The sequence below is a fragment of the Budorcas taxicolor genome, chromosome 11 (genome assembly GCF_023091745.1).
Source record: "Budorcas taxicolor isolate Tak-1 chromosome 11, Takin1.1, whole genome shotgun sequence".
NCBI lineage: Eukaryota > Metazoa > Chordata > Mammalia > Artiodactyla > Bovidae > Budorcas > Budorcas taxicolor.
Window position 1 is genome coordinate 46,323,927 of NC_068920.1, and position 17,283 is coordinate 46,341,209.

The 17,283-nt window shown below is 50.1% G+C and overlaps 1 protein-coding gene across 1 annotated transcript in view; it reads left to right on the plus strand.

Annotated features, from left to right (window-relative positions):
- The window catches only part of KIF6 (kinesin family member 6), a 417,940-nt gene that overhangs the window by 325,041 nt on the left and 75,616 nt on the right, over positions 1 to 17,283 (plus strand). The window contains exon 14 of the mRNA XM_052648206.1: positions 11,745 to 11,853. Within this exon, the coding sequence (XP_052504166.1) occupies positions 11,745 to 11,853 (109 nt within the window). The remainder of the gene's footprint in view (positions 1 to 11,744; positions 11,854 to 17,283) is intronic.

Here is a 17,283-nt window from a genome sequence, read left to right on the forward strand (position 1 = left end):
ACCTACTGTGTTCCCGGCCCTGAGCCTGGAGCTGGGGCTACAAATGCGTACGGCAAATCCACTTGCCTTTTGGAGCTAGTGGCCTAAGGGATGGGCGTGATGGGCAAGTGAAATCACCATGAAAATACATCATTACAAAAGGTATTCAGTAGGGTTTTTTATATTTATTTTTATTTATTTGGTTGTGCCCTGTCTTAGGTGGGGCAGGCAGTATCTTTCATCTTTGTTGCAATATGTAGATTCTAGTTCCCTGACCAGGGTTCGAACCCCAGCCCCCCTGCATTGAGAACATGGAGTCTTACTTAGTAAGACTGGAGTATCAGGGAAGTCCCAGGTATTCGGTAGCCTTGAAAGGGAGCTATGCACCAAGCGCTGCCTCCTCTCATTAACCTTCACAGCAACGCTAAGAGATAGGAGTCCTGTTAGCTTCACTTGATAGAGGAGACTTGGAGCGGTGTAAATAGCAGAGACCCCAGGTCCTGCAGCTGAAGAGAAGTCAACACTCAGATCCACGGCTTCCGCTCCAAATCCTATGGCCTTTTCCCAGCCCCTGGTTGGGAGGATCACCGAGGGTACACACTAAAGCATAATGCTCCTCCTCAGTCATTTGCAGAGGGGGAGAGTTGCCTGAGGAGGCTGTGGAAAACCCCAGTGGCCTCTGCCTGGGGCTGCCCTGAGCAAGCAGTGGGGAGTGTGGTGTCCACCCCTAGAGGTCACTTGGGTCCCAAGTCCCGCCATAGCCAGAGGAAACCCACCCCCCCCAGGTCCTCCCCGTCAGACTCTGTGCCAGGCCAAGCTCCTTTCTTCCCTCTCCTCCTCTTCATTCCTCTAAAACCTTCCCCAGAAGGAACATTCCTCCAAGAGCCCCTGTGCAGTCTGACCATGGCCCCTTGGCCCCCCGCGAACACCCACACCACCTGCACCGTGCCACCATCGGCCCTCTGTCTCAGCACGCTCATGCTTCGTCGTGTAAGCTCTGACCTCCCCGTGCCTCACAGTGCTTTGCATCCCGAGGCCAAGGGCAACGGCTCCTCCATTTATCTGTCACTAGCCAGGGGAGAGAGAGCTGTCAATAGAGTAGACACTCGGTACTTGTTAACAGATGGTCCGCTTCACCAACTGACTCACTGCCTAAGTGAACAAACAGATGTTCCATGTAAGCAATGAGATGCTTTCCAGAGACACGTCAGTTAGGATGTGGAGAGGCCAAAGGGGAGATGACGGCCTCCTGGAGCCTTTTCACCTCTTTTCCCAACCGCTGCTGATTTGGGGTGGGAGGTTATTCTCTGAGGAGTCCACGCTGAGAACCAGGACCCTACGCCTTCTCTTTCCTGGAGCATCCTCCCCGGCTTCAGTCCAACAGAACCATCTTCAAGGCACAAATCCTTTCATGGCGGAGACCCTTCTGCACACAAGCTCCGTGTAGATGAGGGAAAGATACCTACTTAGCTGGTCCTGCCATAGCAGGCTAACTCACACAGTCCTGATGGCAGAAGGACAAAGCTTCACTGCAGGTCAGCCAACCTGCCCTTCACCTCTGATCTCTACCCCACCCCACAGGCCCCAGGTGAAGCGACTCCTCCCAGCCACCTGTTGCCTTCTGTTGCGCCTTCACAGAGATCTCCAGCTCTTCTGAGCTGCCAGCATGCTTTTCATGGTTTTCAGTCCACATTCCAACCCTCCCAAATCTGCCTTTTTCTTGTTGCCATCCCTGACTCCATCAGTCTGACCACGGTGGTTTGCTGGTACTTATGAGATTAATTCTACTTGGCAAATGATTTCCATCTTGCAATGCTGTATGCACAGGGAAGTGTTTGGAATCAGACAAACCTGGGATCGAGTTATGGCTTTGTCATTTTACTAACTGTTGTGTTGGAGTCACTTTTAATCTCCTTCAATCTCAGTTATCTTACCTGTAAAGTGGGTCCCACACTCCCTAGTTGAAAGAATGAAATGAGGCGGCATATATAATCCATGTAGTACAGAGTTCTCAGCCAGCACTAGCTCCCCACCGCCACCAGCAGAGTTATTGTGAAGACTAGTTGAGTTAACGTTTGTGAACTATGAAACAATGCCTGTCACATAGAAGACACACACACAAAATAATTTTCCCTCTTTTTTTCCCTGAAGGAATGAGCATCTAAACCCCATTTTGCCTTATATTTCTTTCCAAGCCAGGGAAACAGAATTTTATCTAAACCCACATGCATTTCAGGGAAAGAGCATTTTGCTACTAGGCGAAAATGTGATTCTTTAATTATCTTTTTAAAATGGATCAAATAAATGTGAGAATAGAGTGGAGTTCGTTCCTAATTTAGGCATACATAGACAACGTGCCTTGTTTTCAGACATCAGGACATGTGGACTCTGCTTTAACCACCACTGACCGCAGAGCGCAGGCTGACGTGAGAACCAAACTCATCGAGGTGGGATCCAGGCAACAGAACCCTGCTAACCACGGCCTTTAGAAGTGATCGAGACACGCCAGACTCTGGCAATTCAGTATTTTTCAGGTTTTGCAGAATTTGGAGCCTGTCTCTAAACTGAAGAGAAATACTACCTTTCTGTTCAGTGGGCCTCTCAGTCAACTGCCCTTTAACCCCCAAAGGGCTAGAGTACACGTCCTTCCTCCTAGGGTTGGTCCAGATATTGGGCATGGAATGAGACACTGAGGCCACTGAGGCTGTCACCTCTATGGACTGAAATGGATGGAAAAGACCCCATAGGTCCAGGTCAGCCTGGCAGCAGCAGCCACAGGATGCTGCCTTATTTCATGGAAACATCACTGGCCTCCAGATTCCTGAGTGAACTCCAAAACGCAGAAATGCCAACATGACCCAGGCTGCTCTCCAAACTCCAGGCCCACGTCTGCCCACAGGTCTCTCTAAGCAGCCCACACGGGCACTTTGTCCTGAATAAAAACGCTCACAAAATTTAAAAAACCGCAGAGATCCTGGGTTAGGAAAATGACAGTTTTCTGCAGATGATCTTCGGGACCACTGTCTGAAGGTTTTATGTTACTGCTTGAAATGGGCAGCTCAAACAGCTGCCCTTCCTTCAAGGGCTCCAAGACCATCCACCGGGCTGGCACAGGAGCCTTCTCTCACCTGCTGAGGCCCACATCCAGGACACAGCTGCACCAGGAGGGTGGACCAGCCCCGGTTACCAAGACAAAAAGGAAACAGAGCCCGCATCACATGCTGCCCCTTCCTCCCTTCCAGCTCACATGGTCTGTGCTGCCTGCCCCTGGTAGGGCTGCTGGTGGGATGTGTGATTTCTGGCACGAGAAGTTGGGAGCCCATTTGATTTATTTAGATGCGGTGCCACCATTGGGTGGGTCTCCTAAGGTTTCAGTGGCTTTCTTTCCACTTCGAATTTTCCCTTCACTCCACTCCCTGCCAAGCCCGCTCCAAGCCACCCCTAAGAATCTACTAATTAAAGTTCTCAAATCTTTCATGTGGCAATTTAGGAAACTCCAGGGCAAGTCCTCATCTGAGGACTGTAGCCCAGGTGGTATCGTCTGGTTTGAATGTTAAGGTTTTTGACCCCAAAGCCTTTGGGGGCATCCACCCACTCCAGAAACTGTCGATCAGAAGGGGGGGAAGTAGGTTAAGCAACTGTCCTTGGTCACCCTCCAAAAGATCTGCTCTTTGGGCTTCACATATGCAGCCACTTGGGTGGTGGCTAAGTGGTTTTGTCTTCCCCTCCTCCTGGCTCTCAAAGTAAGCAGCGCCATAGCAGGGCTTCCTGCGGTGAGCTCTATCGCCCTGGCGGTGGGGAGCGTTTCCCCCCATACTGCCTCTCTCAGGGATTCAGGGCTCGGTGCTGCCCCCTGGCAAGGATTACCTTCATGTCAATCCCTAAGGTGATGGAAGAAGGTGACTCTCTTTCCCTAAAAGCACAGGAATGATGGAAGCAACAGCAGATGTCATTTAATTGGCTAGTAACGTGAGGGCCCTATTACAGCAAGCACTGTTATGCCAGGGATAACTGACTAGGAAGAGCTGCTGTGCCTCAGGTAGTTGACTTCCAGGCCTGAAGAGCCCTACTGAAAACTCGAGAGCTACAGTTAGTTTCTCCAGCAAAGGATACTGTGATGGGTTAGCACTGTCTTCCATGGGTGTGAGAAAGGAAAGTGCTATGTTCATGTCATCTCTATCTTTCATGTAACTGCAGAAACCCTCTTCCTTCCTAGATGACAGCATCTTCCCCACAGTGGGGGCAAGACAGTGAAAACAGTATCTCAGATGTCCTTTCTAGGTTTTCCGGGAGGTGGTCCATTCTTAAGCACCTCCTGATCTCATGAGTTCATTTAGTCTAGCATCAAAGGACCCTTTGCTGTCCGTGCTTAAAGTTACTGGTGTGTCCTTCACCCGAGTTTCTGGCTGAAGCCATCACTTCCTCTGGCCCTCAGGGCATCCAAGTACCATCCCCAAGAATGCTGGACCATGGGCTTTTCCCTAGGTCCTCCTATCCCAAAGGTCCTGTGACCTTTATGTTTCACGCCACCTTGGTAGATTAGCCCCTCCTTTCATCTCAGCTCTTCATTCCTTTGTCTCCCATTGGTCTATTCCTGCTAACTTCTCCACACACTAGAGGGTGGGATTCTCTTTTGATGATTTGTGTAAGGATATTTTTGTATGGGCTTTCCAGGTGTTGGCAGTGGTAAAGCATCCACCTGCCAATGCAAGAGTCTCAGGAGACTCTGGTTCGATCCCTGGGTCAGGAAGATCCTCTGGAGGAGCAAATGGCAACCCACTCCAGTATTCTTGCCTGGAAGATTCCATGGACAGAGGAGCCTAGAGGGGTTACAGTCCACGGGGTCGCAAAAGAGTCAGACACGACGGAGCACACAGCACGCATGCACACACCTTTTTGTTTATTTCACCTAAGTCAACACTAACTGAGAAATTTCAGTGCATCTGGAACTTAGATACCAAAGAAACCACTCTTTCCCTGCCTATTGCTTCTCATCCCCGTGTGCACTTCCATGGTCTATGCACAGTAGGTGTTCATCACAGCACTGCATCAAAGCCATTCCCTTACCTTCAGCTTAGAACACTTCTGCGCCAAGACACAGAAGCTGTGGTTATCCCACCCACCGCTCATCCGGCTTCCTCCCTGCCTACGCCCGCCTGTCCCCTCCGGGCTCTGAGTCTTCTCTTGTATCTAGTCCCCAATGGTGGGCTGTAACCCCCTCCCCTTGGAATCCACCCCACTTTTCCTGATGCCCTGTTGATCTTCTTTTCTCCCCTTCCTTCTTCAGTCAGAAGAAAGTGAGGCACCACGTGAATACATGTCTTTCCCAAGGCAAATATATTTCTGGCTCAGACTAGCAAATCATTTTTCAGCATGAAGAACACAACGCTCCATCATTTTTCTCCTGTCAATTTTTAAGCAATAGCTGAAGCCGTAGTAGGTTGTTTGGGGGCAGCCAGGAAAATGAGCTCTGGCCCACAGGCCCCAGACTAAAGGAAATCAGACAGCAGGCCCAACGGCAGCAGCATAAACTCTCCATTTCCGATGTTTTTTCTTTCCATTTGGTTTCCATGGGACCCTGGGTTGAGGGCAGGGAGGGCTTCCAAAAATACTGATTTGCATTCTGTAGAAAAATAAGGAACAAAATTTCAGGCTGGGAAGAAAAAGGAAAAGAAGCATTCAGAAATGTGTAGGAGACCAGTACCTACGAACTTTTCAGAAACCCAGCTCCCAGGCTAATTTTGAGGACACCTCGTTGACTGCCATCTCTACCTCAGTGCTCTTTAGTAAGCATCAAAATCCAGAAGGGGTTGCACCTTCAGGACTTGGAAATATTTTCCATCCAACTCACAACCCAGAATTGCAATGTCCTATTTTGGGGACTGAGATTGAGAAACTCCTGTCCTTTCGGGTTTCGGGGGGGATTTTGTCTCTGCTTTGTTTTGTTTGAAATTTTATACTACCCCATGATGTTTTGTTTGCTCTCCTTTAGGTTTTAAGTGGTTCTGTGATTGAGCAAGCCAGCAGGCTTCCCTGAGTCATTTATATTTTCTGGGACTCAACACTGGGACCTCCGGTTGAAATCCACTAACAGGAGGCACAACTGAGAGTTCTAAAAGGCAGAGCTCCTGAGGCCGAGACTGATAGACCTCTGAGTCTGACAGACGAAACAAAGTTGGAAGAAGGCGCAGGGCATCATCCCTTTTAAGCTCAGATCTCCCTCCTGCCCCACACCGATTCTGGCACCAGCCCGAGACACCATCTTACGCCTCATCTTCGTAGGACCTATTAGCTACTTGTCAACAAATGAGGGAGTTTTTCTTGGCTAACCCTAAAATAGATACCTTCAAGGGTATTTGCATTTTTAACAACAGCTTCTTGGAGATGGAATTCATCTCTAAGGGTAAGATATAGTGGGGAGAAGAAGGTGTTGAATTTCTGGAATCACACCATGCAGGCTTCCCAGATAGCTCAGTGGCAAAGAATCCACCTGCCAATGTACAATCATATCATTCAGTGGATGGACCCACCCCCCTAGCCTGATGGTGGAGAGAGCGACAGCAGTGGGTGCTTGCTTCTCTTCCCACATCGCATCACAGCGTGCTGTTCCAAGAGCAACAACGTAAAGCATCTAAAACATTCATTCATTCTTTCAAAAGATATCTGGGGACTTCCCTGGCGGTCTTGCAGTTTAGACTTCACCTTCCAATGCAGAGGGTACAGGTTCCTTTCCTGGTCGAGGAGCTAATATCCTGCATGCCTCTCAGCCAAAAAAATAAAACAGAAGCAAATAAATGTGACAAATTCAATAAAGACTTTTAAAATGATCCACATCAAAAAAAAAAATCTCAAAAAAAAAAAAAAGATATTTGATTGAGTTCCACTGATGTGCCAGGTACTATCTAGGTTCTAGTAATATCGCAGCAAACCAAACTGACAAAAATCCCCTCCCTCCTGGAGCTCACAATTTTAGAAATACCAATAGAACATATTAACATATGAAGCAAACTACGCAAAGAGTAAACGGAACTCATGGTTCTGTTTCTTCAATGATACTGTAAAAAAGAATCCAGAATTTTAGATAAGGTGGGCACTAATAAGAGTGTAATCTACAAGCTTGTGGGTAAATCTATTGCTACCAGGTCACTTAGAGCCCAGCACCTGCCTTCTCTATCAGGCATAGTTTTCCCTGGAAAAACTGGCCAAAAGTAGACCTACCTTCCTCTATAAGCGGGGCAATTTTTTACTCCCTTTATAACCATTTCTTTGAGTGAGCCTCCTCTGTAAAATGAAATTATGACCGGGGATCACACAGAAGTTTAACTGGGATAGTCTTTAAGAAAGCACTTGGCACCGTGATTAGCATCAGATATGCGAAAAATTAATTCCTACCAGGTGGCCCCACCACAGATATTAATCCAGTTGCCCTTTAAAACAAAATGTATTGGCATATAGCTGCTTTACAGTGTTGTGTGAGTTTCTGCTGTACAGCAAATGAATGAGTTGTGTGTATCCATATATCCCACTGGTTTGGATTTCCTTCCCATTTTGGGAAAAATAAAGTAGCGTTCTCTGTGCTGAACAGCAGGTTCTCAGTAGTTACCTATCTTTATATGTTGCTCGCTCACTCAGTTGCTTCAGTCATGTCCTACTCTGTGCGACCCCATGGGCTGTAGCCCACCAGGCTCCTCAGTCCATGGGAAGGCAAGAATACTGGAGTGGGTTGCCATGCCCTTCTCCAAGGGATCTTCCTGACCCAGGGATCGAACCTGAGTCTCCTTCGTCTCCTGCACTGCAGGGGAATTTGCTACCGCTGAGCCACTGGGGAAGCCCCATTTTGTACACAGTAGTGCATTTATGTCAATCCCAACCTCCCAGTTCATCCCACTCCGCTTTCCCCCCTTGGTGTCCATACATTTGTTCTCTGCGTCTGTGTCTCTATTTCTGCTTTGCAGATAGGTTCATCTGTACCATTTTCCTAGGTTCCACATATATGCATTAATACACAATATTTATTTTTCTCTTTCTGACTTCCTTCACTCTGTATCACAGTCTGTAGGACATACAGATGGCCAAGAAGTAGGTGAAAAGATGCTCAACATCACTAATTATTAGAGAAGTGCAAATCAAAACTACAGTGAGGTGTCACCTCACACCAATCACTATGACCATCATCAAGAAACCTACAAATAATAAATGCTGGACAGAGTGTAGAGAAAAGGGGGCCCTCTTACACTGTTGATAGGAATGTAAATTGATGGAGCTACTACAGAGAACAGTATGGAGGTTCCAGTTGCCCTTTTAATCCACAATCCTCCGGCCCCTTGCTTCCCCGGGATCTCTTCCACTTCTCCCCCTGACAAGTGCTGCTCTGCTCCATCTTCAGGACTCTCCCGGCTTCCCCTGACAGACCTGGCCTGCTCTCCCTCCCTCCTTGTTTCCCAGACCTAAGCCTGCCTTAGAGCAAGCAGCGATTTCTTTTGTAATTATTTGTTCACCTTTCTCCCTTACTGAACTTTGAACTCTTTTAAGGGCAAGGATCGATCGCTCTGATCTTGTTTCAGCTTATCTCTCTGTCACTTGCCTAGCACAGCACCTAAAATGAATAAATACTTGTTGAGAGAATGAATAAATACTTGTTGAGAGAATGAATAAATACTTGTTGAGAGAATGAATAAATCGTTAGCGAGGTGAGAAGCTTCTGCTCTTTTCAGTGCTGAGAGGGGAGAGGTCGCCAGACCAGAAAGAGCTGTTTTCTAAACTCTGAGAGGGAAGGGGAAAAAAGATGCTTTTTTATTTTATTTTAACTTTGTGGCTGACCCCAAACTGGGGTGAGAGCTGGTCTATTGCACAGTCCAAAAGGCTCTGAGCCCGCAGAGGTGGATGAGAGGAGGAGTGAGATGGATCCAGGATCAGGCACCGCAGCTACCTGTGTGGTCTCTTCCACACTCCCCTCTCTGTGGACCCAGCCTCACCCTCCAGGCGAAGCCGTGAAGCCCCCAGAGGCTTCAGGCCTGGTCTTGCCTCCTGGCCTTCAGTCCATGGGCATCCTCGCCACCTCACCTTGACCTCCTGGAGCCGTCAGCCCTCACTCTTATGCCCATTCACCTGAGGTCATCGCCATCAAAGAACTCCAGTCCCAGAATCTTCCTCCGTTGTAGCTGGAGAAAAATCAGTCCCCTGCATTCCTGACACTAAGCCACGGTACTGCAGGACCCCAAGTGCCTTTTAAACCACTGAAAGTGTCACATACTTGCAGTGGAACTATCCCATAATGTGTACTTTACTAAAACTTAAGTCTCTGAAAATTGATGACCTGTGTATAATATGTCATGGCACCAGCCCCAGATTTTCTTAACACAACCTTCCAAATTCTCTGCAAAATGCTCCCAAACTACCCTCTGGGCTTATTGCCTCCGTGTGTCCCCTGTCCCTTCTGCTCCCTCCTGCCAGGACCCCCACCCCTCAGGGAAGGCCCAGTGGGTTTTCCGCTGATTGTAAGTTCTTCCAGGACCTACGACCATATAAGTGCCATGGGCTCTGAGAAGCCTCGCAGTGGTCTTTCCACCCAGCTGTCGCCTTGGGCACTTGGCTCCAAAAGAGAGCAGAGCCTGGGACAGAAAAGGCCATGAGCCCGTCTCCTCTACAGCTTTTTGGACAACCCTCCACCCTGACCTCACCTCCTCCGCCTGTGGCTGGTGGAGGTCCTCTCATCACCTCCTGGGTGGGAGGCAATCTAGGGGTCCCACAGGTAGACGGGTTCTAAGTGTGGTCTTGGTGGAGTTTCCCTCTCCCCAAACCCGGTTGTTGTTCAGTCGTTCAGTCATGTCAGACTCTTCACGACCCCATGGACCGCAGCACACCAGGCTTCCCTGCCCTCCACCATCTCCCCGAGTTTGCTCAAACTCATGTCATTGAATCAGCGATGCCATCCAACCATCTCATCCTCTGTCGTCCCCCTTCCCCTCCTGCCCTCAGTCTTTCCCAGCATCAGTCTTTTCCAATGAGTAGTCCAGAGAGATTCAGTCCTCTCCCCTCTGTGGTTAAAACAAATCCTACAGATGCTAAATCATAAAAGTAATGCAGAAGGGCATACACTGTCAGAGTCGGGCATGGACTGGGGTCAGGGGGAAGGTGTGGAAGGAGTCCTTTGGTTCTTGGCGGGCGCTGCTGGGCCAAAGCACCCTCCGGCTAATGTCCCTCATGCATCAGGGCTCATCTTTCCGAGCATGGCTCAGACCCGTTCCCAGGCCCACCCGACTCGGGGGTGTGCAACAGGACCGAGACGAGCCCTTTTGCTTCTGATTGGAAAAGGGTGCGGTGTCTCGTGCCTCACCATTCAGACATTCTCCGTGGTGCTATTTTTATCAACAGTAATCATTAAATTGGTGTCAGATGGGCTGGTCCAGTGCCTCACCCCAGGGCTGGGTGATGGAATGCCACGGGTTTTTTCCAGGCAAAAGGAGATGTGGCATGTGGTCCATATGAATGCACCTCTCTCGTACCCCAGGCGAGCCCCTCTAGCCCTGGACCTGGTTCCCATGGCAATGAGAGCAAGGTTCTGCATCACTCCTGGTTCATGCCTGACCTGATTCATTTAACAGACATATGTTGTATACCTTCTAAATGCCAGACATTGAACAAGACACTGGGGACTCACGAAACATATTATCTCTACCTCCTGAGAGACATGTGTTGCACGAGAAAGGCCTGTCACGTGAAGTGGCAGTGTCTGCTGGGCTGTGCAGGTCACGATGCATTGCTAGACAGAGGGTGGAGGGAGGATTTGTTTAGTCTGGGGCTCACGGCAAGCTCAACAGAGGTGGCAGCACTCAGCCAGGGCTTCAAAGATAGAGTTAAGTGGATGAAAATACACCAAAGGGAACCACTGGCAGAGGCATGAAAACGACTCCATAGATTCATCCAAAATCCAGCTGTGCAAGCAGCTCTCACCATGGGGTCCCACACCTGCCTGGAGCCTCACCCTGAGAGGCTGCAAGGAAGAGGCCCCAGGGCAGGAGTGCCATCTGCTCACCCCCAGGGCCCTGGCTGTTCTGACTCTGTTTTCAGAGTCTGGCCCCACTGAGCAGGGCCCAGCAACCCCAGTCGGGTGGTAGTGGCTCCAGGGATCCAGGAGATTGAAGCTAGTTGTGAATGAGGAAACTCCACCGCCGTCCATTTGTGGGTCTTGTGATTGAGAACCTGACTCTGGAGTTAGAACTGGGGCCCCTCACTAGACCCAGGAAACAAGGATGGGTCCTTCCATGGAGGCTCAGGGCAGAATTTTCTAGATTCTAAGTCTTTCAGTAGGGACCATACTTCTTTTAACTGGATGCCTGAAAATTCAGGATGAAATTTAACAGAAAACCCAAATGGGGCATAATAGGAGAACAGGGAGAAACGTGGCCCTAGACGATGGCCAAAAGTGCTTTGGCAGTTGTCCCCGGCCATCCAAGCCTTGGGGCTCTGGTTTTCATTTCCTCTGACCGGACATTCCAGACTCCACCCCGCAAGAGTCACAAGGAAGCCCAGGCTCAGGCCCCGCAGGTCACAGCGGGTGTCCCTGGAAGGGCCTCCTCCCTGCGTGGCAGTGGCCAGCTGGAAGGGCCTGGGGCCACCTGGCCTGGGGCCACCTGTCTGGTCAGGAGCCTCCCTACTGTGTGCCTCTGGAGCCAGGCTTGGCTCTGAGGTCTGACTAAAGTGACAATGGAATTAATGGGACCCCCATGCTGTCACTGAGGCCATTTCCCTGTGTCTCCAAACAGGGATGAGAGAGGAAATGTCATTAGGACGCCAGGAGGCTTTTGAGATTTTCAAGAGGGACCATGCTGACAGCGTCACCATCGAAGACAACAAACAGATTCTGAAGCAGAGGTAAGGCCGCCGCGGAGAGCAGCGGGTCCTCCGAGGCTGGGGCGGGCCGGCCTCCAGACAACTCGCTGCTCTGCCCTCTCTCATCCGCCCAGTCCGGTTTCCGAGAGAAGGGCACGGGGTGTGTGCAGCTTCACGCTGGCTGAGTTGCGTCCAGCCTGGTACCCTTGTCTCCCACGTGTTAAGCCTCATTATCCCAATACAGCTGGGTCATCAGCAACGTTAGAACAGGGGCTGTACACGCCAGCACTTTGCATACAGTCCTCACATCTTACATTAAGTCCCAGCATCCTGGGACTCTATCGCTGTTTCACTGCTGCAAAGGCAAGGAAAAAAAATGCTTACAGTCCAAATGGAGAAGGAAATGGCAACCCACTCCAGTATCCTTGCCTGGAAAATCCCATGGACAGTGGAGCCTGGTGGGCTGTGTAGTCCTTGGGGTCACAAAAGAGTCAGACATGACTCAGTGACTAAACAACACAGTCCAAACGCCGCGTCTTAGAACTCCAGGCCCTCCGCGGCTCTGCAGAGCCGCCCTGCACTCCTTGGTCACAGGACGCGTATACACACGCATGTCCTGTGACCCACACACCCCTGACATGTTCTCCCGGCCAGAAGCAGAGCAGGCAGCACCATTTGTTGACCGTTTGTCCTGCAAAGCCCGTGTTCTGGACCCTTTAGAAAAAGCTTAGAGGCGCATCATTTGTTGCAGCTAATGCCGGAATTCAGCACATGTCCTCAAGCTGGTGCAAACAGAAAACGTGTGGGCCTGGAGTTTAAAAGAGAGGGTTCTAGACCGCGAACTCTCAGACGTCATGTGTGACTCCGCATCGCAGCACACAGAATATTTTCAAAAAGTATTTGTTGAATTAAAATGAGCTCCAGGTTTGAGAATCCTATGTTTATAAATGCTTCAAGGAAGCTTGAGAAGGGGACAAGCTCTCTCAAGGAAACAGGCCGAAGTACAAGAGCCTGGAGGGTAAGAAACTTAGGGGAAGCTTTCAAGAAAGGAGGGGAAGGAGCTGAGAAGAGAAGAGAACCAGCAGGAGAGACCAGCCTGAAAGCCAAGAGGGGAGATAGCTCCCAGAAGCAAGTTGTCAGTGGTGTCAGATGCTACAAAGAAATAGGCAGGGGGGACTTCCCTGGTGGTCCATTGGTTAAGACTCTGCTTTCCAATGCAGGGGGTGCAGGTTTGATCCCTAGTTGGGGAACTAAGATCCTATATGCCACAAGTCTCATCCAACTCTGCGACCCCATGAACTGTAGCCTGCCAGGCTCCTCTGTCCATAGGATTTCCCATGCAAGAATACTAGAGTGGGTTGCTGTTCCTTTCTCCAGGGTATCTTCCCAATCCAGGGATTGAACCCAGGTGTCCTGCATTGCGGGCAGCTTCTTTACCATCTGAACCACCAGAGAAGCCACAAGGTGCAGCCAAAATTGTTTTTATTTATTTTGTAATTGAAGAATAGTTGCTTTACAGAGTCTTGTTTTCTGTTAAACCTCAACATGAATCAGCCATAGGTATACATATGTCCTCTCCTTCTTGAACCTCCTCCTATCTCCCTCCCCATCCTGCCCCTCTAGGTTGATACAGAGCCCCTCTTTGAGTTTCCTGAGCCATACAACAAATTCCGATTGGCTATCAATTTTACATATGGTAATGTGAGTTTCCATGTTACTCTCTCCATGCCTCCTACCCTTTCTTCCCCTCTTCCCGTGTCCATAAATCTGTTCTCTATGTCTGTTTCTCCATTGCTGCCCTGCAAATGAATTCTTTGGTACCAAAAATTCTAAAAAGAGGTCAAATAAATAAAGCTTGTTTTCAAAAACTTAAAAAGTAATAAGCTGGAGGCAGCAGAAAAAAGTGCCCAGGGAGTCAGCAGCTGAAAGGGCTCGAACCGGGTACAAGGAGTGAAAGAGCAGGTGAGAAGGAACTGGGCAAATGAGGGAGGGCCAAGCAGTGTGTTCAGAGAGCTGTGAGAGGAGGAAGACTTCTGTGGCAGGAAAATGGGAAGTAGCCTGAGATCAGAAGTTTGTTTCAGGATGGAGAACTGGTCAGGGTTGTAGGCAGCAGGCAGAAGCAAGCTACTGCAGGGAGCAAGCGGGGAGAAACAGAGCAGGCGGGAAAGTAGGGAACAAAACAAGGGAACCGCTGACCCAGCAAGGCTCCAGGGAGCCGGGCAGTGGGGACCGTCAGAGGGCGGGGAGCCTGGAAGGGAGCCGGAATGGAGAAACACAGCAAGACGGGCTGACACTGATACATTTGGAAGCAGAGGGGGCGCATTAAAGACAGCCTCTGTTTTGTCTGTGAAAAAAGAAATTGAAGCAGGACAAGAGATTGAGGATGGTGATGAAGGTTCAGTAGGTACAGCTGCCACAGGCAACAGGAAAGAAGGCAGAGCCGGGAAAAGGAAAAGGGAAGGCCGGCGGCCCTGAGGGCCCAGCCCAGCCATTAGCCGACGGCATTTACACTCGGGGGCGCGGGTCCCAGATCACTGGAGGAATCCAGTGAAGACCGGAGCAGCCCTCCTAACCAAGGAAGTGTCTGCACGCCCTGGGACCCAGCAGTTCCCCTTCTGGGTTTACAGCCAGCGTGTCTCCGCACCTGCAGGGAATGAGTTTCAGAACCCCCACAGATACCCCAGGCTTCCCCAGTGGCTCAGACGGTAACGAATGTGCCTGCTTTGCAGGAGACCCAAGTTCGATCCCTGGGTGGGGAAGATCTCCTGGAGAAGGGAATAGCAAGCCACTCCAGTATTCTTGCCTGGAGAATCCCATGGACAGAGGAGCCTGGCGGGCTACAGCCTGTGGGGTCACAAAGAGTCAGACACGACTGAACAACTAAGCATGCATGCACAGATACCAAAATTCACATGTGCTCAAGTCCCTTAGGTAAAAGCAGTACAATCGGCCTCCAAACCCACAAGTTCCACCCACGGATCCAGAGGGCCGACTGTAGCTCCCAAGGAGTCCTCACAGCCTCAGAAAGGGCCCTAGATGAGGATGTTCACAGCAGCTCTGCTTGTGACTGAGGAGGGCTGGAAACCCCGTGGGCGTCCGTCCCTGGGGAAGTGGAGAGTAGAAGGCTGGGGGCGCTCTGTGCAGACCACATTTGGGGAGTTGGATGCGGCAGGCAGCGGGGGATTACTGAGCACGTGCCAACAAGGGCAGCACTAAGTCAGAGCACAGTTTATATAAATTATAAATGGATGCACATAAAACAAACAAAAGCAACAGAACGAAGAAGTATACTTCAGCCTACTTTACCAATAAGGATGGCCACCTCTGCGGGGAGCGGAACGGGAGCCCGACGTGGCGTGTGAGTGACAGATGGATAAAACAAGGAGTAGGGAGAAGGTGGCCTTCCCTGGCAGCTCAGATGGTAAAGAATCTGCCTGCAATGTGGGAGAGACCTAGGTTCCATCTCCGGGTCAGAAAGATCCCCTGGAGAAGGGAATGGCTACCCACTCTTGTCTTCTTGCCTGGAGAATCCCATGGACAGAGGAACCTGGTGGGCTACAGTCCATGGGGTCCGCGAAGAGTCCAACATGACTGAGCAACTAGCACTCACACAGGGAGAAAATAAAGTGACTCTAGAGAAAGTTGGACGCGACTGAGCCACTGAACTGAACTGAACTGAACTGAGCGAAAGTTGAGGTATCTGTTTCCAGGAAACTGGAATATGCACACCCACGAAGACCTGAGCCTGTGAATCCAGGGGGTTTCACGCACCTTCTGAACCTCTCCCTGGGGCAGGCTGTGTATTGTCAGCTGGACGTGCTGGAGCAGGACACCTTGTTTTTCTGGAGACATCCGCATCAGGTGGAGGACAGCTGCCTCGTCCAGTGACTTCACTAGAGCCCTCAGCTATGTCCACGCCTGGGGCTTCAGGGCCCATACCGGTGACCTCATAACCCTGGCTTCATAATAAACTGACTCGTGGAGCTGTCCAAGCTGCCAGACCCTGGGCCTGACTCCCTGGATATTCTCACTGAATTAGGTAGAGCCCAAGCATCCATTTGTTTCAGAATTCCAACATGCCACCATGTTTGAAAACCACTGGCCAGACAGACAGCTTGTCCAGAGACCTTGAGGAAGAACCTAACATGTCATCTCTCTTGTTCTAGAATTGGTGTGGCTCCTGGATCACGCTTGTACTCTTGAGCTTAGGTCTCTTTCGAGCAGGAGATGGGTTTGGGGGCGGGGGGAGGGCATGCGGGGAGGTGGGGTGGTTGGCAAAGATGAGGATGTATGGGCTTCCGGTACAGAGTTCACTAACAGAACAGTCAGTGAACAGTTCACTCTTAGAACAGCAGACTTCTGACAGCCACGTGACAGATGTGCTTCCGGGCTCACACACGTGGAAATCACACAGGACGGGCTGGTGCAAATGGTGGTCCCATCTTCCTCAAGGCCCTAAACCAAAGGAGTTAATGAAACTCACGCAAAGCTCCCCTCTAAGAAGAGGTTTTCCCAGCAGTGAATCAGTCTTTTAAAATCAAATGGAAAGTCAGCAGACCAGCCCACATTTTTAAAATGTCTACATCTGTTCAGCGTTACCAGTTATTAAAGGAATATTTGGGACCGGGGAGTGTAAGCCAGGTCCTACTCTTTTCTCAGGATGGGAACCTTTGCATTCACAGAGAGTATTCAATTAGCAGATATTACATGCTCATAACTCTTACGGCAGAGGACAAAGAGAGATGTTTTTATAGAAAACAAATAACTACAACCAGTGCTCCCATAGCAGTCGTTGAAATCAAGTGTGAAAAACTTCCAGGCCTCCATCTCTTTAGGAATTGGTCTGCGGTGACCCTGATCTCACCAACCCATCTGCTCCCAGTCCCTCTAGTGACCAAGAGCATCACATGGACCATGTGTTGGAGGAATGACGGGTCCTAGGAATACAGACATGCGCCAGAGTGGTGGTCCCCAGGGTGGTTAAATTGCTATTCCCTGGGACTTCCCTGGCAGTCCAGTGGTTAAGACTCTGCACTTCCAATGCAAGGGCCAAGGGTTCGATCCATGGTCAGGGAACTAAGATCCCACATGCTGCCCAGCACAGCCAAAAAATAATCGCTCTTCCCTAACTCTACTGCTAGTAGACTTCCTCTTAGAAAGTCTTACCTTTCTGATTATCCTCAGCCAGCAGAACCCATGGGCCTGGGCTCTCCCGTTTTGTTTACTACTCATCTCATCAAGTACCTCTGCCAACCCATGGCCCTAGTGCTGCACCATGGTGCTGGAAAAGTCCAGAAAAGAAGGGCTTAGGACCACCACCACCCCCCAACAACACAAGCCTTGGTCCAGCTCAGCCTCGTTACCCAATGGCAAGTAGCTTCTAAGCTCAAATACAGGGACTCTTGATGACTCGAATTCCCTCAGCTCCCCCAGAGTGCGGGAGTTGATGCCGAGTTGCAAGAGGGGCCCATC